Genomic DNA, 25,513 nt, shown 5'->3' with positions numbered 1-25,513 from the left:
GGCGTACCCATAGTCCCGTCGGTGAGAAAACTGCAAACCCCACTCAGGGCCCCCGGTACCGGTAGGTTATTTTTACGAATTTTCAGTTTATATAACATATTTACGAAGTGTGTCCAACGACGCGCCTGATTCATCTCTCCCTCAATCCCGCCATACCCATCTTTGCGGATTGTGGATCCGAGAAAGAATTTTCTCTGCGTCGCCATTAATCACACTGCGCATGCTTCACTCGGCCCAGTCCCGCCCCCTCATTCACTCCGATTGGCTGGAGGACCAGCTGTTCCTGACCGGTCCTCCGACGCCGCCCCCTGAACCCGATTGGCCAGGAGCTGCCGTCAATCATTGCACTGGCTTGGTGAAGGTGTTAGGTGAGAGGTCATTGTTGGGGGGCGGGGTTTACAAATCCCGAGTGGGGCCCCAGAGCCGAACAATGAACATTCTCCACTGTCACTGAAAATGAAAAAAATGAAAATGGCTTATTGTCACAAGTAGGCTTCAAATGAAGTTACTGTGAAAAGCCCCTAGTCGCCACGTTCTGGCGTCTGTTCGGGGAGGCTGGTACGGGAACTGTCTCTCCACAAACAACATCATAGAGACCAGGGGGGTGACACTGACCCAGTGACAATGTCACCGCATTAGTGGGAAAGTCTAATGTAACCCCTCTTATTCAAAAAGGCAGAACGTAGGAAACTATTTAGTTTAAAAGCTGTTGTTGGGAGCCTGGAATCCATTATTGAGGAAGTAGTAACTGGACATTTGGAAAGTCAAATCGCAATCCATCAGTCAGCGTGGTTTTGTGAAGGGTAGATCGTGTTTGACTCAATTGTTTGGAATTCTTTGAAGTAATAAGCCAGGTGGATAATGGGGTCCTGTAGACGTATTTGGACTCCCAGAATACATTTGATGAGATGGAATTTAACATGCATAAGTGTGAGGTTATCCATTTTGGTCAGAGGAATAAAAAGGCAACTTATTATCTAAATGGAGAGAAACTTTAGAGGACATTGGTTTGGGTGTTGAACAAATATTTCACATCTGTCTCCAGCCAAGAGAATGAGGAGGTAGATATAGAACTCGGGAAGAGAGACCGAGAGGTTCTTGAGTGAATTGACAGAAGGACTGACAAGGCATTGGAAGTGTTGGCATGCTTAAAAGTGGACAAATCTCCAGGTCTGGATGAATTGTGTCCCAGGATGCTGTGGGAGGCAAGAGAGATTGTAGGGGCCAAATTTTTAATTCCTCTTTGGCTATGAGGGAGGTGCTAGAGGACGGTAGATCAGCTGATATGATCCCACTATTTAAGGAAGATTGTCGAGATAAGCCAGGGAACTGCAAACCAGTGAGTCTCACGTCAGTGGTAGTGGAAACTATCGGAGAAAATTCTGAAGGAGCGAATCTATCTCCACTTGGAGAGGCAAGGTTTGATCAGAAATAGTCAGCATGGCTCAGCGGGAGGTCATGCCTCACAAATTTTGATTGATTGATTGACACCAGGTGTGTTGATGGTGGTAGTGACGTAGTTTACACAGATTTCAGCAAAGCCTTTGACAAGATCCCACATGGGAGACTTTATAAAGAAGACAAATACACATGTGATACAGAGTAACATGATAAGGTGGATTCAAAATTGGCTTAGCTGTAGGAGAGGGTGATGACAGACGGCTGCTTTAGTGTCTGGAAGCCAGTGTCCAGTGGGGTACCACAGGGATCTGCGCTGGGTCCCCTGTTGTTTGTCATTTACATAAATGCCATAGATGACTTTGTGTGGGGTAGAATCATTACCTTTGTGGATGACACACAGCTTGGCCTGGTGATTAACAGTGAGGTTGAGTGTCTTGGGTTACAGGAAGATATAGACAGGATGATCAAATGGGCAGAAAGGGGGCAGATGGAATTTGCCCTTGAAATATGTGAGGTGACACACTTTGGAAGGAGTAATTTGAAAAGGAAGCATTCAGTGAACGGCCTGACACTGTGACGTCTGAGGAACAAAGGGACCTTGGCCTGTTTGTCCATAGATCTCTAAAGGTGGAAGGACAGGTTAATAGGATGGTGAAAGAGGCATATGAGGCACTTGTCCTTTAGCAATTGAGGCATAGATGGGGTCGCAGTGACGTCTCAGGAACAGTGACGTCAGCCCTCAGACCATCTTCATGTTGTATTTGGCGTCATCCCCGCTGCTGCCTCCGCCGCCCCCGCCAGCGTGCGGCACGAAGTCGACATGGATGTTGTGTTTGATGGGCCCGCTGACCCGGCTCCAGATGAAGAGTAAAGTGAAGCAGAGCGACACCACGGTGAAGAAGGAGGTGAAGCCCATGGTGGTGGCCACCAGCAGCGTGTGGGTGTCGAAGGGGTATCCAGGCCGCAGGCCGGCCTTGGCCCGGGAGTCGGAGCGCCCAGCCAGTCCCAGCTCCTGAAGCGAGAGCGGCCGCACCTGTAGTGAGGCTGAGGCCGTGGCGTTGCCGCCGGCGTTGCGGCCGGCGTTGCGGGCCACACAGCGGTAGGTGCCGGAGTCCATGTGACGGACCGAGGTGATCTGCAGGCTGCCGTCCGGCAGGAGGCGGCTGCGGCCCACGGCAGGGCCAGAGAGGAGCGGGGGCGCGGGGGGCAGGCTGGGGTCCGGACGCCCGGGGAGGAGGCCGCGGTCCTCGGGTTTCAGGCCCTGGTCCTCGGCTATTAGGCCCAGGCCCCCGGGGAGGCCCATCCCAGCCTCGGGGTGGCCCAGCCGCTGGCGCCGTGGGTTGAGCCACAGGATGAGGGGCAGCGGCTGGCCGTCAGCCGAGCAGCGCAGGGTGACGGTCTGGCCCTCACGGGCCTGCAGCTGCTGCGGCCTCTTGTCGCGGATGCGGGGCCGGCGGCAGCTGAAGGTGCTGGCAGGGAGGGAGCCGGCGGCCTCGGGCAGGCGGCGGCCGCGGAGGGGTGGCGGGGAGGCACAGGCGGGCGGCTGGGAGCCCAGGAAGCGGAGGCGATGGCGCCGGCGGACAATCCAGAGCAGGCGGCAGTCGCAGGCCAGCGGGTTGAGGCCCAGGCCCAGGCTCTGGAGGGAGGCCAGCGAGCGGAAGGCGGTGGCCGGCAGGCTGGCCAGCTGATTGGCCGTGACGTCCAGCAGCCGGAAGTATATAAGGCCCCGGAAGGCGGCGTCATGGATGACGCGCAGGCGGCCGCCCACCAATCGCAGCTCCTCCAGGCGGGTCACATGCTGCAGCAGCGCTCCGCGGATGGCAGTGATGGGATTGTGGGAGAGGTTCAGGAAGCGCAGGTAGGCCTGAGTCCTCAGGCTGGCATAGGGAACGTCGCTGAGATTGCAGCGGGTGACTGAGAGCCAGACCAAATTGAGGCCCAGGAGGCAATCTGGGCCTAGTTGGGCCAGTGAGGCCCAGGAGTCGATTTCCAGCAGGCGGAGACGGGAGAGGCCCTGGAAGGGGCGGCCGGGCAGGGCGGTGGCCTTGGGAAAGGCCAGCAGGCGGAGGGCGGTCAGATTGAGGAGGGGGGAGAGGACAGGCCCGGGCGGCCAGGCCAGCGCGGCGCCGCGGATGGTGAGTTGGTTGAGGCCGCTGAGGCCTGCCCAGGCCCGCGGGCCGGCCCAGGCCAGTTCGGGGGAGCCCAGGCTGAGGGTGCGCAGGGCGGCCAGGCCGCGGAAGGTGTGGTCGCTGAGCAGCAGCAGCGGGTTGCCGGCCAGCTCCAGGCTGCGGAGGGCGGGCAGGCCGCGGAGGGCTCCGGGCTGCAGGTAGCGCAGGAGGTTGTGGCCTAGGCCCAGGCGCCAAAGCCGCTCCAGGCCGCCCAGGGCGCCAGCTTCCAGCTCCCGCAGCCGGTTGTGGCCCAATTCCAGCTCCTCCAGCCGACGGCTCAGGCCTCGCGCCGGGCCCCAGTCCAGCCGCTCCAGCCGGTTGCCGCTCAGGTCCAGCGCCCGTGTGCCAGCCGGGATCCCCCGCGGCAGCGCCTCCAGCCCCCGGGACGAGCAGCTCACCGTCCGGTTGGGGCTCCAGCAGAGGCAGTCGGAGGGGCAGCCGAGCCCCGGGCCCAGGAGGAGGAGCAGGGGGAGGAGAGGAGGCCACACCACCGGCAACAGCGTCCTGCCCCCCGGCCTGAAAAACAAACACAACAGGGGGTCAGTGAGGGGAGCTGGACCCCCAGACACACACCCACACACACAGGACACCGCCCCCAGACACACACCCACACACAGGACACCACCCCCAGACACACATCACCTCCCCCAGACACGCACCCACACACAGGACACCGCCCCCAGACACACACTCAGGACACCGCCCCCAGACACACACACAGGACACCGCCCCCAGACACACACACAGGACACCGCCCCCAGACACACACTCAGGACACCGCCCCCAGACACACACACAGGACACCGTCCCCTGACAAACACCCACACACAGGACACCACCCCCAGACACACACCACCTCCCCCAGACACGCGCCCACACACAGGACACCACCCCCAGACCCACACACAGGACACCGCCCCCAGACACACACACAGGACACCGCCCCCAGACACACACACAGGACACCGCCCCCAGACACACACACAGGACACCGCCCCCAGACCCACACACAGGACACCGTCCCCTGACAAACACCCACACACAGGACACCACCCCCAGACACACACCACCTCCCCCAGACACGCGCCCACACACAGGACACCGCCCCCAGACACACACACAGGACACCGCCCCCAGACCCCCACACAGGACACCGCCCCCAGACACACACACAGGACACCGTCCCCTGACACACACCCACACACAGGACACCGCCCCCAGACCCACACACAGGACACCGCCCCCAGACCCACACACAGGACACCGCCCCCAGACCCACACACAGGACACCGCCCCCAGACCCACAGACAGGACACCGTCCCCAGACACACACCCACACACAGGACACCTCCCCCACACATAGGACACCTCCCCGCAGACACACACAGAACACCACGGCCCATACACAGGACACCCATCCCCCACACACAGGACAGCACAGGACCCCCCACCCCCCCCCCCCCCCGCCCCAGACACAGGACGCCCCACCTCCCCCCAAACACAAACGTCCGCGCGCACAGGAACCCCTTTCCCCAGACACCCACAGGAGCCCCCTCACACATAGGATCCCCGATGTCCCGAACACCACCAGCCCCTCTCCTTTGGACCACGTATTTGTCCCGGGTTTACGGGGCGGGGACAGGGGAGTGCGTCCAGATTCGGGTGCTCTTTCACAGGGTCGGCGCAGAACCGATAGGCTGAATGGTCTCCCTCTGCACTGTAGGGATTCTGCGGTTCGACTCTTTTCCCCCAGACCCCATCATGCTGGGGGGTGGGGGTCTCCCCCACTCTTCATTAACTTCCCCGGGGCCTCTAGGACCGCCCGTCCACCTCCTCTGGACTGGATCCTCTCCGGAATCCCCACCCCGCACCCGTCCCCATGACACAGCCTTGTCCACCCTCCCTCTCGGACCCTCTCCACTACCCTCCACAACACCCCCCCCCCCCCCCCCCCCCCCCACATCGTCATCCCCTCTTGTGGCTTCACCTCGCTCCCACAAACACCTTTGTGTCCTTCCCAAATTTCTGTGCAAGGGCGGGTTTCGGGGTACAGAGAGAGATGGCTGAAAATCGTGATTACCTCATAAGCTTCATATTTATGGCGAAGTGTTTGAGGGTCTTCTTCGGTCCTGTATCTGCTGACGGTCCGGGAACAGCTTTCGCTGTACAAGGAGCTACTGCCGCTTGTCAGCTTGTTTTAATCCTGCTGGGATCTGGTTACAGGTTACACACCAGCTGGAGCCTGTGGCTGAGGCTCCGGACGAGGGGCTTGATCGGGTTTCAACATAAACATTGTTCCTCCTGAATATTTAAACATTTGACATGGATAAACACGGGCAGAAAGAGAAAACACCGGCTCAAAGTGTGAAGAGCTGGAGTGTGACCCACATTCATCTACACAGAGCAACGTGCTAGACAGGGAGTAAAGCTCCCTCTACACTGTCCCCATCAAACACTCCCAGGACAGGTCCAGCACGGGGTTAGATACAGAGTGAAGCTCCCTCTACACTGTCCCCATCAAACACTCCCAGGACAGGTACAGCGTGGGGTTAGATACAGAGGAAAGCTCCTTCTACACTGTCCCCATCAAACACTCCCAGGACAGGTACAGCACAGGGTTAGATGCAGAGTAAAGCTCCCTCTACACTGTCCCCATCAAACATTCCCAGGACAGGTACAGCATGGGGTTAGATACAGAGTAAAGCTCATTCTATACTGTCCCCATCAAACATTCCCAGGACAGGTACAGCACGGGGTTAGATGCAGAGTAAAGCTACCTCTACACTGTCCCCATCAAATACTCCCAGGACAGGTACAGCACGAGGTTGGATACAGAGTAAAGCTCCCTCTACATTACATAAGGAGGCTTATGTAAAGATGAGACGTGAAGGTTCAATTAGGGCCCTCGAGAGTTACAAGTTAGTTAGGAAGGACCTAAAGAGAGAGTTAAGAAGAGCCAGGAGGGGACATGAGACGTCTTTGGCAGGTAGGATCAAGGATAACCCTAAAGCTTTCTATAGATATCATAGAATTTGCAGTGCAGAAGGAGGCCATTCGGCCCATCGAGTCTGCACCGGCTCTTGGAAAGAGCACCCTACCCAAGGTCAACACCTCCACCTTATCCCCATTACCCAGTAACCCCACCCAACAGTAAGGGCAATTTTGGACACTAAGGACAATTTATCATGGCCAATCCACCTAACCTGCACATCTTTGGACTATGGGAGGAAACCGGAGCACCTGGAGGAAACCCACGCACACGGGGAGGATGTGCAGACTCCACACAGACAGTGACCCAAGCTGGAATCGAACCTGGGACCCTGGAGCTGTGAAGCAATTGTGCTATCCACAAGGCTACTATGTCAGGAATAAAAGAATGACGAGGGTAAGAGTAGGGCCAGTCAAAGACAGTAATGGGGAGTTGTGCGTGGAGTCCGAGGAGATAGGAGAGGTGCTAAATGAATATTTTTTTGTCAGTATTCACACAGGAGAAAGACAATGTTGTCGAGGAGACACTGAGATTCCGGCTACAAGACTAGAAGGGCTTGAGATTCATAAGGAGGAGGTGTTAGCAATTCTGGAAAGTGGAAATAGATAAGTCCCCTGGGCCGGGTGGGATTTATCCTAGGATTCTCTGGGAAGCTAGGGAGGAGATTGCTGAGCCTTTGGCTTTGATCTTTAAGTCATCTTTGTCTACAGGAATAGTGCCAGAAGACTAACAGGGTAGCATGGTGGTTAGCATAAATGCTTCACAGCTCCAGGGTCCCAGGTTCGATTCCCGGCTGGGTCACTGTCTGTGTGGAGTCTGCACGTCCTCCCCCTGTGTGCGTGGGTTTCCTCCGGGTGCTCCGGTTTCCTCCCACAGTCCAAAGATGTGCGGGTTAGGTGGATTGGCCATGCTAAATTGCCCGTAGTGTCCTAATAAAAGTAAGGTTAAGGGGGGTTACGGGTATGAGGTGGATACGTGGGTTTGAGTAGGGTGATCATGGCTCGGCACAACATTGAGGGCCGAAGGGCCTGTTCTGTGCTGTACTGTTCTATGTTCTACTAGAGTATAGCAAATGTACCATTGTTCAAGAAGGGGAGTCGAGACAACCCTGGTAACTGTAGACCAGTGAGCCTTACTTCTGTTGTGGGCAAAGTCTTGGAAAGGTTTATAAGAGATAGGATTTATAATCATCTGGAAAGGAATAATTTGATTAGAGATAGTCAACATGGTTTTGTGAAGGGTAGGTCGTGCCTCACAAACCTTATTGAGTACTTTGAGAAGGTGACCAAACAGGTGGATGAGGGTAAAGCAGTTGATGTGATATATATGGATTTCAGTAAAGCGTTTGATGAGGTTCCCCACGGGAGGCTATTGCAGAAAATACGGAGGCAAGGGATTCAGGGTGATTTAGCAGTTTGGATCAGACATTGGCTGGCTGATGGTTGGTGGGAAATGTTCAGACTGGAGTCCAGTTACTAGTGGTGTACCACAAGGATCTGTTTTGGGGCCACTACTGTTTGTCATTTTTATTTATTTATTTTTTTTAAAATTTAGATTACCCAATTATTTTTTCCAATTAAGGGGAAATTTAGCGTGGCCAATCCACCTACTCTGCACATTTTTGGGTTGTGGGGGTGAAACCCACACAAACACAGGGAGAATGTGCAAACTCCACACGGACAGTGACCCAGAACCGGGATCGAACCTGGGACCTCGGCGCCGTGAGGCGGTTGTGCTAACCACTAGGCCACCGTGCTGCCCCGTTTGGCATTTTTATAAATGACCTGGAGGAGGGCGTAGAAGGATGGGTGAGTAAATTTGCAGATGACACGAAAGTCAATGGAGTTGTGGACAGTGCAGAAGGATGTTACAAGTTTGGAGGGACATAGATAAGCAGCAGCACTGGGCTGACAGGTGGCAAATGGAGTTCAATGCGGAAAAGTGTGAGGTGATTCATTTTGGAAGGAATAACAGGAAGACAGAGTATTGGGCTAATGGTAAGATTCTTGGTAGTGTGGATGAGCAGAGAGATCTTGGTGTCCATGTACATAGATCCCTGAAAGTTGCCACCCAGGTTGAGAGGGTTGTTAAGAAGGCGTATGGTGTGTTAGCTTTTATTGGTAGAGGGATTGAGTTTAGGAGCCGTGAGGTCATGTTGCAGCTGTACAAAACTCTGGTGCGGCCGCATTTGGAGTATTGCATGCAATTCTGGTCGCCGCATTATAGGATGGATGTGGAAGCATTGGAAAGGGTGCAGAGGAGATTTACCAGAATGTTGCCTGGTATGAAGGGAAGATCTTATGAGGGAAGGCTGAGGGACTTGAGGCTGTTTTCGTTAGAGAGAAGAAGGTTAAGAGGTGAGTTAATTGAGGCATACAAGATGATCAGAGGGTTAGATAGGGTGGACATTGAGAGCCTTTTTCCTCAGATGGTGATATCCAGCATGAGGGGCCATAGCTTTAAATTGAGGGGAGATAGATATAGGACAGATGTCAGAGGTAGGTTCTTTACTCAGAGAGTAGTAAGGGCGTGGAATGTCCTGCCTGCAACAGTAGTGAACTTGCCAACACTAAACGCATTCAAATGATCATTGGATAGACATATGGACGATAATCGAATAGTGTAGATGGGCTTTAGAGGGGTTTCACGGTCGGCGCAACATCGAGGGCCGAAGGGCCTGTACTGCGCTGTAATGTTCTATCTGAGTGTGGAAGGTAAAAGGTTTGTCTGTTCTGTCTGTGAGGGAAGATTTCAGGTCTCAGTGTGACTGGAAAAGCCCCGAGATTCACAAACCCTGGTTAGGCCAAACCTGGAGAACTGTGTTCAGTTCTGGGCAACAAACCTGAGGAAGGATAGAATGGCCTCGGAGGGAGTGTAGCACAGATTTACTGGAGTGATATCTGACCCCCCCCCCCGGGGTTAAATTACAAAACTAGATTACACAAAAGAGTCAGAGACATGATGACACAGAGAATGGCATTCGGCCCATTGATTCCATGCTAGCTCTCTGGAGCAATCCAGTCGGTCCCATTCTCCTGTTCTCCGTATTGTCGTTATTGTCGCAGGTTTATTTCCCTCAGATGTCTATCCAATTTCCTTTTGAAATCAAATCATTCATTGTATCTATTTTCAAACTCCCTCATAGGCAGCAAGTTTCAGGTCATTGCCGCTCGCTGTGTAAAAACATATATCTCATATCCCATCATATCTCCTGTACCTTTTACATACAAGCTAGGATCAGGCCACTCGGCCCCTCGGGCCTGCTCAGCATTCAATAAGATTGCGGCTGATCTCATTCTAACCTCCACTCTGCATTCCTGCCTACCCCTGATGACCCTTCACCCCCTTGCACATCAAGAATCTATCCAGCTCTGCCTTAAAAATATTCAAGGACTCTGCTCCCACTGCCTTTTAAGGACGCAAGTTCCAAAGTCTTACAACCCTCAAGAGAATCTAAAATCCTCATCTCCAGCTTAAATGTATGACCCCTCATTTTTCAACAGTGACCCCTTGTTCCAGATTCTCCCACAAGAGGAAACATCCTCTCCACATCCACCCTGTCAAGACCCCTCAGCATCTTATGTCGTTCAGTCCAGGTTTTACCCAAAACTTTAAATCTGTGTCCCGACTGCTTGTGCGATCAGTGAATGGAAACAGAGTTTCTTTGTCCACCCGATGGAAATCTGGCATAATCTTGTGGACCTGAATCAAATTTCCCCTCAACCTCCTTTGCTGGATCCAGTCTGGTAAATCCCCTCTGCACCTTCTCCAAGAACCTTCCCATTCTTCCTGAAGAGTGGTGACCAGAGCTTTATAAAGATTCCTAAGAATTCCTACAGTGCAGAATCATAGACTTTACAGTTCAGCGGGAGGCCATTCAGCCCAAGGAGTTTGCACTGGCCCTTGGAAAGAGCACCCTACTTCAGTTTAAGCCCATGCCTCCACCTTCTCCCCGTAGCCCAGTAACCCCAATTAACCTTTGGGGCAATTTATCATGGCCAATCCACCTAACCTCATCTTTGGACTGTGTGAGGAAACCAGAGCACCCGGAGGAAATCTACGCAAGCACGGGGAGAAAATGCAAACTCCACAGAGGCAGTCACCCGAGACTGGAATTGAATCCGGAACCCTGGAGCTGTGAGGCAGTAGTGCTAACCACTGTGCCACACTATAGCCCCACCTAACATGCACATCCCTGGGCACTAAGGGGCAATTTATCAAGGCCAATCCTCCTAATTTGCCCGTCTTTGGATTGCGGGTGGAAACCCACGCGGACGGGGAGACAGTGCAATCTCCACTCACAGTCGCCAAGGTCGGAATTGAACCCGGGTCCCTGGCAATGTGAGGCAGCAGTGCTAATCACTGAGGCAGCAGTGCTAATCACTGTGCCACCGGAAGCATAGCTACCCTGTTTCGGTATCAATATTTCTAATTATGAAGCTCAAGAGCGAATTTGCTTTGCCAACTGCTCTCTTAATGTGCCTTGGAGATATACAAAATCCCTCTTCGCCTCTTTCACTCTCCTCTCAAAGAGGCAGTTTAGTTTTTGTGACAATCCAGCCGTTTTCATGGTTGCTTTTTCCCAGTGCCGTCCCCACAAATGACCAGGTTCATTCAGCTCAATTTCACAACCTGCCTTTGTGTTTTTGTGGGTTCTCTCTCACTCCCTATTTTCTGTTTTCAATCAGTTTCACAGGGTGTTCGAAGGGGAGGCTTCAAAGTCCAGAAACTCAGACCAAGCATCACATCAGGATCTGACAGAGTCCTCAATTTATCATATCCTGAATATCATCAATCATGGAAGGAAAAAGCATCGTTCACAGTGCGGGGAAACCGTACACGTGTTGTGTGTGTGGACGAGGATTCACTCGATCAACAGGCCTCACAAGTCACAAATGCAGTCACACTGAGGAGAAACTGTGGAATTGTGCGGAGTGTGGGAAAGGATTCACTTACCCATCCCACCTGGAAACTCATCGACGCCGTCACACTGGGGAGAGACCATTCACCTGCTCCAAGTGTGGGAAGGGATTCACTGAGTCATCTAATCTGTCCGTACACCAGCGAGTTCACACTGGGGAGAGGCCATTTAACTGCTCCAAGTGTGGGAAGGGATTCACTCAGACATCGGCCCTGCTGAGACACCAGCGAGTTCATACTGGAGAGAGACCATTCACCTGCTCCGACTGTGGGAAGGGATTCACTGAGCCATCTAATCTGTCCACACACCAGCGAGTTCACACTGGGGAGAGGCCATTCACCTGCTCCGACTGTGGGAAAGGATTTACTGTTTCAGCCAACCTGCTGAGACACCAGCGAGTTCACACAGATGAGAGACCGTTTCAATGCCCAGACTGCGGGGAATGCTATAAATGTTCTGGGGATCTGATGATCCATCAACGTGTTCACACTGACGAGAGACCGTTTAGGTGCTCTCACTGTGCGACTGGGTTCAGACGATCATATCAGCTCACTGTACATCAGCGAATTCACACTGGGGAGAGACCATTCATCTGCTCCGAGTGTGGGAAGGGATTCACTCAGTCATCCACCCTGCTGAGACACCAGCGCATTCACACTGGGGAGAGACCATTCATCTGCTCTGAATGTGGGAAGGGATTCACACAGTCTGCCCAACTCGCCTCACACCAACGTGTTCACTCTGATACGAGACCTTTTTAAATGTTCCGCCTTTGAGAAGAGCTTTAAAGGCAAAATGGACCTGCTGATTCACCAGCGCAGTCACACTGGAGAGAGGCCGTTCACCTGCTCCGTGTGTGGGAAGGGATTCACTCAGCATTCCCTCCGGCTGAAACACCAGCGCATTCACACCAGGGAGACATTATTCATCTGCTCTGTGTGTGGGAAAGGATTCTAGCGTTCATTCACCCTACAGAAACACCAGCGAGTTCACATGAGGTTGGATTCTGTTATTGCTGCTGTTAATCACATCCAGGACTGAGCCGTGTTCATTCTGACAGTTGGAGTTTGTTTCAGTTGATGTTAATCATTCCTGTGACTCGGCCGGAGTTTAATATTCTGGATATAGATTAATAAAAGTAGCCTTGTGTTAACGACAGTGTTCCAGTCCTTGATTTCTCTCAGATAGGGGCTGGTTTAGCACAGGGCTACATCCCTGGCTTTGAAAGCAGACCAAGGCAGGCCAGCAGCACGGTTCAATTCCTGTACCAGTCTCCCCGAACAGACGCCAGAATGTGGCGACTAGGGGCTTTTCACAGTAACTTCATTTGAAGCCTATTTGTGACAATAAGCGATTTTCATTTTCAGATAGGAGGAGACTGATTGATGTCCTGTTACCGACTGCTCCATTGTTGGATCTTTTCTGATTTGTTTTGAATGATGTAGTAAAGAGTAAGACCAGAGAGAAAGGTAAGAATATGGGAAATGATAAACAGACTGTGGCAGGAAGAGACGGAGAGAACACATTTAAAATTACATCAGATAAACACTACAAAAATAATAAAAGAACAAAACCAAAGGCTCTGCAGCAAAACACAAGTAGCATTTGAAACAAAACTGATGAATTGGCAGCACCTAGAAATAAGTAAGTACGATCTGATGGCCATTCAGAGAAATAGATTGGGGCTTGAATTGTTTTATATTCATTCATGGCATGTGGGTGTCTCTGGCCAGTCCCAACATTTATTGCCCATCCCTCATTTCCCTTCAAAAGGTGATGGTGAGCTGAATATTGTAGTGTATGTATAATTTAGGAAGGACAGAAATCTCGGAAAAGGTGGAAGAGTGGCGTTGTTAATTATTGATGCTGTTGGTACATGAGACAGGGATGACCTAAGCTCAAGAAAGCAGGATGTAGGAGTGGTTTGGTTTGAGATGAAAAATGGTAAAGGCAATAATTTACTTCTGGGAGTGATGTGCAGGCCTCCTAATTGTAACGACACAGTAGGACAGAGTGTGAAGGAAGAGATAATGGGAGTCTGTCAGAAAAGGTACAGCGATAATCAAGGGGGATTTTAGTCTACTATTAGACTGGAAACATCAGATTGTTGAAGGTAGCATAGGTGAGGAGTTCACAGAATGTTCTTGCAATAGTTTCTACAATCAGCAAATTTTGGAGCCAACCAGAGGTCAGGTAACACCAGGCTGGGTATTGTGCAACAAGGATTAATTGATAACCTCATGGTGAAGGCATCCCCAGGTAACAGCGATCATAATATGACTGAATTTGACATGCAGTTTGAGGGGAAGAAGATTGAGTCCAAGACGAGTAAGTTAAGCTTCAATAAGAGCAATTATTTATTTTTTCTTTTTTTATAAATTTAGATTAGCCAATTATTTTTTCCAATTAAGGGGCAATTTTAGAGTGGCCAATCCACCTACTCTGCCCATTTTTGGGTTGTGGGGGCGAAACCCACGCAAACACGGGGAGAATGTGCAAACTCCACACGGACAGTGACCCAGAGCCGGGATCGAACCTGGGACCTCAGCGCCGTGAGGCGGTTGTGCTAACCACTAGGCCACCGTGCTGCCCCTAATAAGAGCAATTATGAGGGTATCAAAGCAGAGCTATCTTAAATGAACTTTCAAATGAGCTTGTGTGTCAGGTCAATAGATATTCAGTAGCAGACATTGAAAGGGATATTTCAGTATAAACAGAATAGATACATTCTAGTGAGAATGGAAAATTCCAAGGGGAGGGCCCAGCATCTGTCTTTAACTAAAAAAGTTAAAGACATATCAATGTTTTTTACAAAGCATGTAACTTCTCAAAGGCAGATTTCGGGTCAGAACATTGGGCAGAATATAAAGCATAGAATATAAACACAAAAATATTAATAAGGATGGAATAATTAGGCTGAACAGCTGGCTTATAAAGCAGAAAAAGCCAGCAGTGGGGGATCAATTCCCGTACCGGCCTCCCCGAACAGGCGCCGGAATGTGGCGACTAGGGGCTTTTCAAAGTAACTTAATTGAAGCCTACTCGTGACAATAAGCAATTATTATTATTAGAGTACCAGAGAAAGCTGGCTAGAAATATAAAGACAGAGTTTCTATAGACATTTGTGTAAGTAAATAATTCAAGTGAGTGTTGATTCTCCACAAAGCTCATCTGGGAAATGAACAATGAAAAGTAAGGTTTTGGCAAATGAATTGATCAGGTATGGAGGAATCAAATGACATCCCAGAAATATCCGTAAATCAGGAAGGAATGGAAAGAAAATTGCAACCACCATGGAAGTGGTAATGAGCAATGTTTTGAGTCTGCAGGCTGACAAAATCCCGGGTTCGGATGGACTTCACCATAAGGTCTTGAAAGAAGCAGCTAATGAGGGAGTTGATGCACTCGTTTCATTGTCCAAAATTCACTAGATACAAGGAAGATCCCATTAAATTGGAAAATAATGTAACTCCTTTATTCACAAAGGGAGGGGGACAGATGGCTGGAAACTACAGGCCAGTTAGCCTGACATCAGTCATAGGGAACATGTTAGAAGCTATTATTAAAGATGCTATGTCAGATCTCTCAGAAAAATTCAAGGCAATCAGGCACTGTCAACATGGTTTTGTAAAAGGAAAACCACGTTTAACCAATTTATCAGAGTTACTTGATGGACCACATGACTGTGGATAAAGGGGAACGGGTGACCGTATTGTCCTTAGATTTCCAGAAAGCATTTGATAAGTTGTCATATCAAAGGTTATTGTAGAAAATGAAAACTCAGGATATAAGGGGTAACATACTGGCATGGACTGAAGATTGGCTAACCAACAGGAAACAGAATGATAGTAAAAGTTTCTTTAAATACATTAAAAACAAACGGGAGGCAAAAGTAGACATTGGGCCGCTCCAAAATGACGCTGGTAATCTAGTGATGGGAGACAAGGAAATAGCTGAGGAACTTAATAAGTACTTTGCGTCAGTCTTCACAGTAGAAGACATGAGTAATATCCCAACAATTCAGGAAAGTCAGGGGGCAGAGTTGAATATGGTTGCCATCACAAAGGAGAAGGTGCTAGAGAAACTAAAAGGTCTGAAAATTGATAAATCTCCGGGCCCAGATGGGCTACATCCTAGAGTTCTAAAGGAGATAGCTGAAGAAATAGTGGAGGCGTTAGTTATGATCTTTCAAAAGTCACTGGAATCAGGGAAAGTCCCAGAGGATTGGAAAATCGCTGTTGTAACCCCCCTGTTCAAGAAGGGAACAAGAAAAAAGATGGAAAATTATAGGCCAATTAGCCTAACCTCGGTTGTTGGCAAAATTCTAGAATCCATCGTTAAGGATGAGATTTCTAAATTCTTGGAAGTGCAGGGTAGGATTAGGACAAGTCAGCATGGATTTAGTAAGGGGAGGTCGTGCCTGACAAACCTGTTAGAGTTCTTTGAAGAGATAACAAATAGGTTAGACCAAGGAGAGCCAATGGATGTTATCTATCTTGACTTCCAAAAGGCCTTTGACAAGGTGCCTCACGGGAGACTGCTGAGTAAAATAAGGGCCCATGGTATTCGAGGCAAGGTACTAACATGGATTGACGATTGGCTGTCAGACAGAAGGCAGAGAGTTGGGATAAAATGTTCTTTTTCGGAATGGCAACCGGTGATAAGTGGTGTCCCGCAGGGTTCAGTGTTGGGGCCACAGCTGTTCTCTTTATATATTAACGATCTAGATGACGGGACTGGGGGCATTCTGGCCAAGTTTGCCGATGATACAAAGATAGGTGGAGGGGCAGGTAGTATTGAGGAGGTGGGGAGGCTGCAGAAAGATTTAGACAGTTTAGGAGAATGGTCCAAGAAGTGGCTGATGAAATTCAACGTGGGCAAGTGCGAGGTCTTGCACTTTGGAAAAAAGAATAGAGGCATGGACTATTTTCTAAACGGTGACAAAATTCATAATGCTAAAGTGCAAAGGGACTTGGGAGTCCTAGTCCAGGATTCTCTAAAGGTAAACTTGCAGGTTGAGTCCGTAATTAAGAAAGCAAATGTAATGTTGTCATTTATCTCAAGAGGCTTGGAATATAAAAGCAGGGATGTACTTCTGAGGCTTTATAAAGCACTAGTTAGGCCCCATTTAGAATACTGTGAGCAATTTTGGGCCCCATACCTCAGGAAGGACATACTGGCACTGGAGCGGGTCCAGCGGAGATTCACACGGATGATCCCAGGAATGGTAGGTCTAACATACGATGAACGTCTGAGGATCGTGGGATTATATTCATTGGAGTTTAGGAGGTTGAGGGGAGATCTAATAGAAACGTACAAGATAATGAATGGCTTGGATAGGATGGACGTAGGGAAGTTGTTTCCATTAGCAGGGGAGACTAGGACGCGGGGGCACAGCCTTAGAATAAAAGGGAGTCACTTTAGAACCGAGATGAGGAGAAATTTCTTCAGCCAGAGAGTGGTAGGTCTGTGGAATTCATTGCCACAGAGGGCGGTGGAGGCCGGGACATTGAGTGTCTTTAAGACAGAAATTGATAAATTCTTGATTTCTCGAGGAATTAAGGGCTATGGGGAGAGAGCGGGTAAATGGAGTTGAAATCAACCATGATTGAATGGTGGAGTGGACTCGATGGGCCGAATGGCCTTACTTCCACTCCTATGTCTTATGGTCTTATAGAATAGACATAAATGGGTATTTTTCTGATTGGTGGGATGTGATGAGTGGTGTCTCACAGGGATCAGTACGGGAGACTCAACTTATTACCATTTATATAAATGACTTGGATGAAGATACTGAAGGTATTGTTGCTAAATTTGCAGATAACACAAAGAAAGGTGGGACACTAAATTGTGAGGAATGCAAGACAGCCACATAGGGACATAGATAAGTTAAGTGAGTGGGCAAAGCCCTGGCAAATGGAGTATAATGTGGGAAAATGTGAAAATGCCCATTTTGTGAGGAAGAATAAAATAGGCATATTGTCCAAATGGTGAGTGACTTTCAGAGCTCTGAGACACAGAGGGACCTAGGTGTTATTGTACATTAATCACAAAAGGCTAGCATGCAGGTACAGCAAGTAGTTAGGAAAGCTAATAGACTGTTATTGTGAGGGGAATTGAATACAAACTGGGGAGGTTATGCTTCAGTTATACAGGGCATTGGTGAGACTGCATGTGGAGCACAGGGTACAGTATTGGTCTTACTTTTTAAACAAATCCAATTGAGGGGCAATTTAGCATGGCCAATCCACATGCCCTTCACATCTTTGGGTTGTGGGGGCGACACCCATGCAGACACAGGGTTTCCCAAGATGGCTCCGGAGTATGGCGACTCTCTGTGAGCTCCTTCCCTCTGTCCCTTTCTTTTATTTCCGATCAGCGTTCTGACCTATTAAAACTATTTTCCTCTTATATAATTCCGCACCGTAACCAATCTGTTTTGTCGATGTACCATTTGTCATTGTTCCTGTTGATTATTCTTGTGTCTACTATGTACATACTGTGTACGTTCCTCGGCCGCAGAAAAATACTTTTCACTGTACTTCAGTACAAGTGACAATAAATCACATCAAATCAAAATCAAATCAAAATCATATATATATATATATATGATGGAAATTTCAGGAGGATCAATAATAAGGAATATTTATTCCAGCCATGAAATTTTTGTCCCCACTGTCCAGTGTAACCATTTTGGATGCGGATGGAAAACAGTTACATAGATGTTTGTCAGCACAAATTGTAAATGGATAAAGTCTATATCCGGACCAGTTGTGCAAAAGTCTGCACCGTACAAGATCAGTCTTATACTGCCTTATATTAGTATGAAATTCAAACATTTGATTAAGTTGTCAACATAACTGCTACTTTGTGACGGTTTCTTTCACTAATTCGCACGAATGGTTCAAACCACTAGTTTATTAACGCTAAAATTATGACATAAATGAAAGAGGGTGCAATAGGTCCATATCTACCTTATTTAGAGGCTTGAGATTTACATATTTAAACAGTATTGGGAGTACTTGGATTCTGCTGGCCTGTAAGTTTTAACTAGTGTGGTATCAGTGTCGATCCTATACCCAAACTTCCTCAAGTAACAATATAAAAAGCTGACAAAAACCATCTATAGATGGCATCAAATCAATTGAAGGAGCATTTACGCATCCTGTGCTTGTAAAATTAAAAGAACATTCAGCATGGAATAGTTTTATTTCCATCTACTGAACTTCAATTTTACAAAACCAGAGAAGAACAACACCTCCAAATGCATCACTTTCACCTTTTATTTTGAAATTGTATGAGCAGATTGTTCATCATGATCAAGGTGAGAAATGGTGATTTAATTGCTGGCTGTGCACTCTTCCATCTTTGGTTTTTGGCATAAACGATCGGCAAACATTCCCAAAGTCAGGTAGAGCAGATTTGATTCTGAGCACAGTTCCCTGCAATGACCCATACTTCTCACTCCGAGCAACAATCTGCACCTTGTAAATACATGTTTAAGCACATGGTTGATGCATCACTTGCTGAACCAGAGTTGAAGCATAATTTTGGCTTCAAGTTCTGACTTGCTGTTAGGTACGTTAAAGTAAACTTTAAAGTCTCCCGGCCAGCCAGCAAATGCTATAATCAAATTCATAACGCATCTATTTATGTTACAATCACATCCTGTTAAATCATCTAAGAAAAACGGCAGTGAATGTAATCATTGAAAGCTACATTCTGTTGTGCTATTGACATTACTTTCACCATTTCTGATACCACTCAAACTTATTGCATGCATTAGGTAGGTTAGTATCAACAATTCGCTTGTCTGTCAGTAGACTGGATAACGTGTGAATCTCTTCCCACTCTTGGAGCAGGCAAATGACCTCTCCCCAGTGTGAATTCGCTAGTGTGTCAGCAGGCTGGATGACTGAATCTCTTCCCACACTGGCATCACGTAAATGACCTCTCCCCAGTGTGAATTCGCTGGTGTGTCAGCAGGCTGGATGACTGAATGAATGTCTTCCCACACTGGAAGCATGTGAACAGCCTCTTCCCAGTGTGAATTCGCTGGTGTACAGTGAGGTCAGATGATGTCTTGAACCCAGTCGCACAGTAAGAGCACCTGCTCATAAAACCATCCCCTGCAGGTTCCACTTCAAGGGACGCACTGTCCGAACTTGTCTGACATCCAGTATTGGAGGAGCAGAAATTTCCTCTTTAAATATTGAGAAGACTAAACCCTTCAGCCACTAATTCCATCCCTGTCCCTGCCAAATGACTGAGGCAGAAGCAGCCTGTTCACAATCCTGGTGAAATATGTCACCCCTGAAGAGCTTCCAAACACATATCCACACCATCACAAAGATCACCTATTTCCACCTCAGTAACACAGCCTGACTCCGTCTTAGTGTCTTCTTATCTGTTACGGAAACCATCATTCATTTTTTTGTTACCTCTCGACCAATTTTTTCTAACGCATTCCCAGTCAGCCCTCAATGTTAAACAACCCCTTCTATCCCATCGAAAACTCTGCTACCCATGTGTTTACTCACAACAAGTATTGTTTACCCATCCCCTGTGCTCACTGATCTACAAATGATTCCCTTTCAGAAGCACCGAAAGTTGAAATTTCTCATTCTTCTATTGCTATAGATCAGGGGTGGGCAAACTACGGCCCGCGGGCCGCATGCGGCCCGCCAAAGGTATTTCTGCGGCCCACCAAGTTATTAATAAAAAAAAAAAAAAAAAAATTTTAAAAACATTTTTTTTTTTTTTTTTTTAATTTTTTTTTTAAGGTTAATGGGGGGGGGGCTGTTGGGTTACTTACTGGTATAGGGTGGATACGTTGACTGGAGTAGTGTGATCATTGCTCGGCACAACGTCGAGGGCCGAAGGGCCTGTTCTGTGCTGTACTGTTCTATGTTCTGTGTTCTACATGAGGCGCCCAGAATCATAACCGGGTGAAGTAATTATTTTACTTAATATACTATGCGGCCCTTTGTGAATTGTGAATTTCTGAATGTGGCCCTTGCACGGAAAAGTTTGCCCACCCCTGCTATAGATCATCCTAATCTCTGTAATCTGCACCCCCCCCCCCCCCCCTCCCCCACACAACTCCTCCCCACCTCTTGGAGATCTCTGCCCTCATTTAATTCCAGCCAGTGCAGCATTCCTGATTTTTCTGACGCTCACTTCTGGTCTTTTATCATTTGGCTGGGCCATAAGCTCTGAAGTTTCCTCCTTAAAACTCTGCGACTCTATAACTTACTTTCCTCTAGTTAGATTCACCTCAAAAGCTAACAGCTCCTGTGGCTCAATGTCAATTGTTATTTTGTAAAGTTTCTCTGAAAAGTCTGAAAGTTTTATTCTGGTCAAGGCACAATACGAATTATTGTCACAGCCCTGGACATATATCATTGCTCTGCCTTATAAATATTCAGAGTCAAACAGTTTGATGGACATTCTGACACGAAGAAACATTTTTTTAAAATTTGCCCCCAACCATGATGGCGACTGCGCCTGCGCTCTGCTGCTACTGCCCCAATAAAGATGGCGGGCGCGCATTTGCACTGTTGCGAGTACCCAATTTAAAAGGAGCGTGCGCATGCGCATTGCTGTCACTGCGCAACAAAGATGGCGGCCGCTTTGTCCTGTCAGAACGCTGCAGTCCGCGCTCAGGTCACCGGGTAGCGGTAGGGTATTTTTGCAGGTTTCCTGTTTCTATAACATGTTTATAAAGTGTGTCCAACGATCCGGCTGATCTGTCCGACCTGCCATTCCCACCCTTTACGGATTGTGGATCCGAGAAAGAACCTTCACGTCGCCATTAATCAGACTGCGCATGCGTCACTGAGCCCAGTCCCGCCCCCTCATTCACTCTGATTGGCTGGAGGACCAGCCGCTCCCTTCATGGGTTGAATGAAGGTCAAGGCAATAGTTAAACAAAAAACAAAAATACCACAGCCCAGGAACAGGCACTTCGGCCCTCCCAGCCTGCGCCGATCCAGATCCTTTATCTAGACCCGTCGCCTATTTTCCAAGGATCTACTTCCCTCTGTTCCCCGCCCGTTCATATATCTGTCTAGATCAGGGGTGGGCAAACTACAGCCCGCGGGCCCGCATGCGGCCCGCCAAAGGTCTTTATGCGGCCCACCAAGATCAAGTCATAAAAAACAAAAAAACAAAAAAAAAGATATTTTTTTAAATTTAAGGTTAATTGGGGGGGGGGGGGGGGGGGACTGTTGGGTTACTGGTATAGGGTGGATACGTTGACTTGAGTAGGGTGATCATTGCTCGGCACAACATGTGTTTCATGTGAAGTTTCTACTTTAAAATATTAATTAATAAAAATTAATTGCTTTTTTTTCTTTAAAAACCTTTTATTTTGGCTATTTTAAATATTAATTATTTTACTTAATATACTATGCGGCCCTTTAAAATTGTGAATTTCTGAATGTGGCCCTTGCACGGAAAAGTTTGCCCACCCCTGGTCTAGATGCACCTTAAACGATGCTATCGTACCGGCCTCTACCACCTCCGCTGGCAAAGCGTTCCAGGCACCCACCACCCTCTGCGTAAAAACACTTCCCACGCACATCTCCCTTAAACTTTCCCCCTCTCACCTTGAAATTGTGACCCAAAGAGTTGGATTATTTAAAGACTTGATGGATACCATTTTTCGGGTTGCAGGATAAAACATGACATAATTCACTCCCCACCCCCTTGAGCTGCCTTTGAACTTCATCGAAGCCTCGACACTTTGTTTGTGTTGCTGCTGAAAAGTCCTGAATCCTCCCTCCCTTCTGGAGCCAGGTGCCACCTCACCGTACCCGTCTCCAGGTCCTTCTGGCGATCTTTCATGTTGTGGAAGTGAATGATAACAGGCCTGGGATGAAAACTATCCCTCAGCCTCAGAGACAGGATATAATGTATCCTTTCTCATTTGAAACACCCAGGTTTCACATCCAGCTTGAGAAAACATGGCAGCCGGTCCTCGAAGAACCTAATGGGAGCCTTACCCTCCACACCTTCTGACAGGCTGACCTCTCGGATTTTCTTTCTCCGACTCTCAGTTCTCCAAGTCCTCCAGGACCTCCGACATGGCACTCGGCTGGTTTCCAAAGGATTGAATTCTTGCCTCTGTCGAGGAGGCATCTTGCTCCGGATCATCGAGCCTCATCATGGCATTTTGCAGCTGTGCTTCATGAGCTCACAGATATTGAGCTAGGACACTCAGCCTCTGGTCAATAAGGCGGATAATGTCGGCAGTCATCATTTTCGGCGCCTCCCAGAGAGCCCCAGAGAGCACGGGGTCGAGAGACCTCCTGAGGGTCAGGCTGCCATGTTGTAAAAGCAGCTCCATCCCCACTGAATCCACCTGCGCTGCTTTATCAATGATTTCTTGACTTTTTCCGGCATAATCCTACCAGACCAAACCTCCGATGTCTTCCAGGGATATCATAACAAATATTAATTCAAAGATTATGTAGGTGAGTGCGAGGCAATCAGAGTAAGTGATGAATTATAGTTGTGTGGTGCCAGAACCTGGATGTCGAGGGTTATGGGAAACTGGCAGATAATTGGAGAGAAAGCTGAGATGAGGTATTTCTGTCCTGTACTGACGGGGATAAATTTTGTTAAATGTTTTCACAGGATACTAGATGAGGAGGAATTACAGACAGAAATCTCAAACGTCACGTCTCGATCTGATAGTCACTGGATTCCCTGGAACCTGAATATCGTCGGCCTTTCAATCTAGAAGGAGAAATGTTTGCCTGAACTGTCAGCTAAAGATTTAAAACACCGTGTGACTGAAAAAGCACCGAGATACACACACACACCCGAGTGAGAGTGTTCCACTGAACATACTGTGGAAAGAGCTTTAACCAGTTACACAGCCTGAAAAACATAACATTCACAGCGGGGAGAGACCATACCCGTGCCGTGTCTGTGGAAGAGGCTTCAACTGATTGTCCAGCCTGGAGAGACACGAGAAGACCCAAAACATGGAGAAACCGTGGAAATGTGGGGACTGTGAGAAGGGATTCCGAGCCCCATCAGAGCTGGAAACTCATCGACGCATTCACACTGGGGAGAGGCCGTTCTCCTGCTCCCAGTGTGGGAAAGGATTTACTGAAGTATACACCCTGCAGACACACCAGCGAGTTCACACTGGGGAGAGGCCATTCACCTGCTCTCAGTGTGGGAAAGGATTTTGTGATTCGTCTCGCCTATTGAGACACCAGCGAATTCACACTGGGGAGAGGCCATTCACATGCTCTCAGTGTGGGAAAGGATTTAATCAATTATCCACCCTACAGAAACACCAACGAGTTCACACCGGGGAGAGACCATTCTCCTGCCAGTGTGGGAAAGAATTTACTGAAGTATACAGCCTGCAGTCACACCAGCGAGTTCACACTGGGGAGAGGCCATTCACGTGCTCTCAGTGTGGGAAAGGATTTTGTGATTCGTCCCGCCTGTTGAGACACCAGCGAATTCACACAGGGGAGAGGCCATTTACCTGCCCTCAGTGTGGGAAAGGATTTACTCAATCATCCCACCTGCAGCAGCACCAGCGAGTCCACACTGGGGAGAGGCCATTCGCCTGCTGTCAGTGTGGGAAGGGATTCACTCAGTTGTCTCACCTGCAGTCACACCAGCGAGTTCACTCCGGGGAGAGGCCATTCATCTGCTCCCAGTGTGGGAAAGGATTTTGTGATTCATCTCGCCTGTTGAGACACCAGCTAATTCACACAGGGGAGAGGCCATTCACCTGCCCTCAGTGTGGGAAAGGATTTACTGAACTGTGTAGTTTGGAGAAACACCAGCGAGTTCACACTGGCGAGAGGCCATTCACCTGCTCTCAGTGTGGGAAGGGATTCACTCAGTTATCTCACCTTCGGAGACACCAGCGAGTTCACACTGGGGAGAGGCCGTTCACCTGCTCTCAGTGTGGGAAGGGATTCACTCGGTTATCTCACCTGCGGAGACATCAGCTAGTTCACACTGGGGAGAGGCTGCTCTCAGTGTGGGAAGGGATTCACTCGGTTATCCAACCTGCGGACACACCAGCGAGTTCACACTGGGGAGACGCCGTCCACTTCTTAATGTGAGACGGGATTGCATGTTTCACCACACCTGCTGTGACACCAACAATTTCACAATTGATTACAGGGGTTGGATTCTGCTGTTATTGTTTCTGCTCTACAGCCAGGACTGCATTTTGTTCATTCTGACAGGTGGTCAGTGGGGATGGTCGGAGGGTTTCTTTCTGCTGGACTGGCCGGTCTCACCACTTTGCCTCCAGTGGGCTGATTCTCTCTGAGCCTTGTCGCTGATATCTGGCTTCAAATTGCACAAGGATCACAGGGTGAAAGGGTGTTTGGAAGTTAGAAGATATTTAGTTTCCATTTCTGTTTCAAACCCCACAAAGCCATGATGCCATGGAGATGGACCCTGGTGGTTACCTGGTTCTTTTGTTTAATTTATGTGGGTGTTCCTCACACAAGAAACCTATCAGGGTATGAGGGGCAAGTTGTCTGAGGTAGACTGGGAAACTGATTGGTACAGGGAATACCTAATATTTAAGGAATTATTACATATTTATCAAGGGATCGGTCAGCTCAGTTGGCTGGACCGCTGTTTCATGTTGCAGAGCAAAGCCAACAGTGAGGATTCAACTCCCGTACTGGTTGACTCTATTCAGGAAGGCCCCACCTTCTCAAACAGGCCCCTTGCCTGAGGTGGCTGACCCGCAGGTTAAATCACCTCCAGTCAGTTCTCTCTCTGTCAAAGAGGAGAGCAGCCTATGGTCCTCTGGGACTTTTGCGACTTTTATTTCACATTATTATGGGCCAGGGATTAGCGAACACCAAAGTTTGTTTTTCCTCTGGAAGGTAACTCAACAATTTATCCCAATTTTTAAGAACATCCTCACTTTACAATTTAATTTGAGGCAGCACGGTAGCATGGTGGTTAGCACAAATGCTTCACAGCTCCAGGGTCCCAGGTTCGATTCCCGGCTGCGTCACTGTCTGTGTGGAG

The 25,513-nt window shown here is 48.8% G+C and overlaps 2 protein-coding genes across 5 annotated transcripts; one reads left to right on the top strand and one right to left on the bottom strand.

Annotated features, from left to right (window-relative positions):
* Window positions 1-24,773, top strand: LOC119961663 (zinc finger protein 239-like). 4 transcript variants are annotated; one of them, XM_038788952.1, is made up of 2 exons: window positions 1-61; window positions 23,120-24,773. In XM_038788952.1, the coding sequence occupies exon 2, from the start codon at window positions 23,473-23,475 to the stop codon at window positions 24,580-24,582; it is 1,110 nt and encodes a 369-aa protein (XP_038644880.1). In that variant the 5' UTR covers window positions 1-61; window positions 23,120-23,472; the 3' UTR covers window positions 24,583-24,773. The 4 variants fall into 4 exon arrangements, with proteins under 4 accessions (XP_038644880.1, XP_038644878.1, XP_038644879.1 ...); XM_038788950.1 differs by lacking the exon at window positions 1-61 and adding an exon at window positions 11,304-12,211 and having other exon boundaries at window positions 23,528-24,771; XM_038788951.1 differs by lacking the exon at window positions 1-61 and adding an exon at window positions 21,094-21,159.
* On the bottom strand, window positions 1,549-5,663 carry LOC119961649 (leucine-rich repeat and immunoglobulin-like domain-containing nogo receptor-interacting protein 1). Its single transcript, XM_038788935.1, has 2 exons — window positions 5,650-5,663; window positions 1,549-4,085 (listed from the first exon to the last, which is right to left on the bottom strand). Exons 1-2 carry the CDS (start codon window positions 5,661-5,663, stop codon window positions 2,141-2,143), a joined length of 1,959 nt encoding a protein of 652 aa, XP_038644863.1. The 3' UTR covers window positions 1,549-2,140.
* Window positions 24,774-25,513: the final 740 nt, after the last annotated feature.

This window comes from Scyliorhinus canicula, unplaced genomic scaffold, assembly GCF_902713615.1.
Source record: "Scyliorhinus canicula unplaced genomic scaffold, sScyCan1.1, whole genome shotgun sequence".
Classification (NCBI taxonomy): Eukaryota; Metazoa; Chordata; class Chondrichthyes; order Carcharhiniformes; family Scyliorhinidae; genus Scyliorhinus; species Scyliorhinus canicula.
The sequence above is the reverse complement of the archived record's forward strand: the minus strand, read 5'-3'. Positions and strand labels throughout refer to the sequence as shown.

Coding starts and splice junctions, on each gene's coding strand:
- LOC119961663 (XM_038788950.1), top strand. CDS start 11,356: ATGGAAGGAAAAAGCATCGTTCACAGTGCGGGGAAACCGTACACGTGT. Junction 12,212..23,527: donor CCAACTCGCCTCACACCAAC/GTGTTCACTCTG, acceptor GAGCCCCATCAG/AGCTGGAAACTCATCGACGC.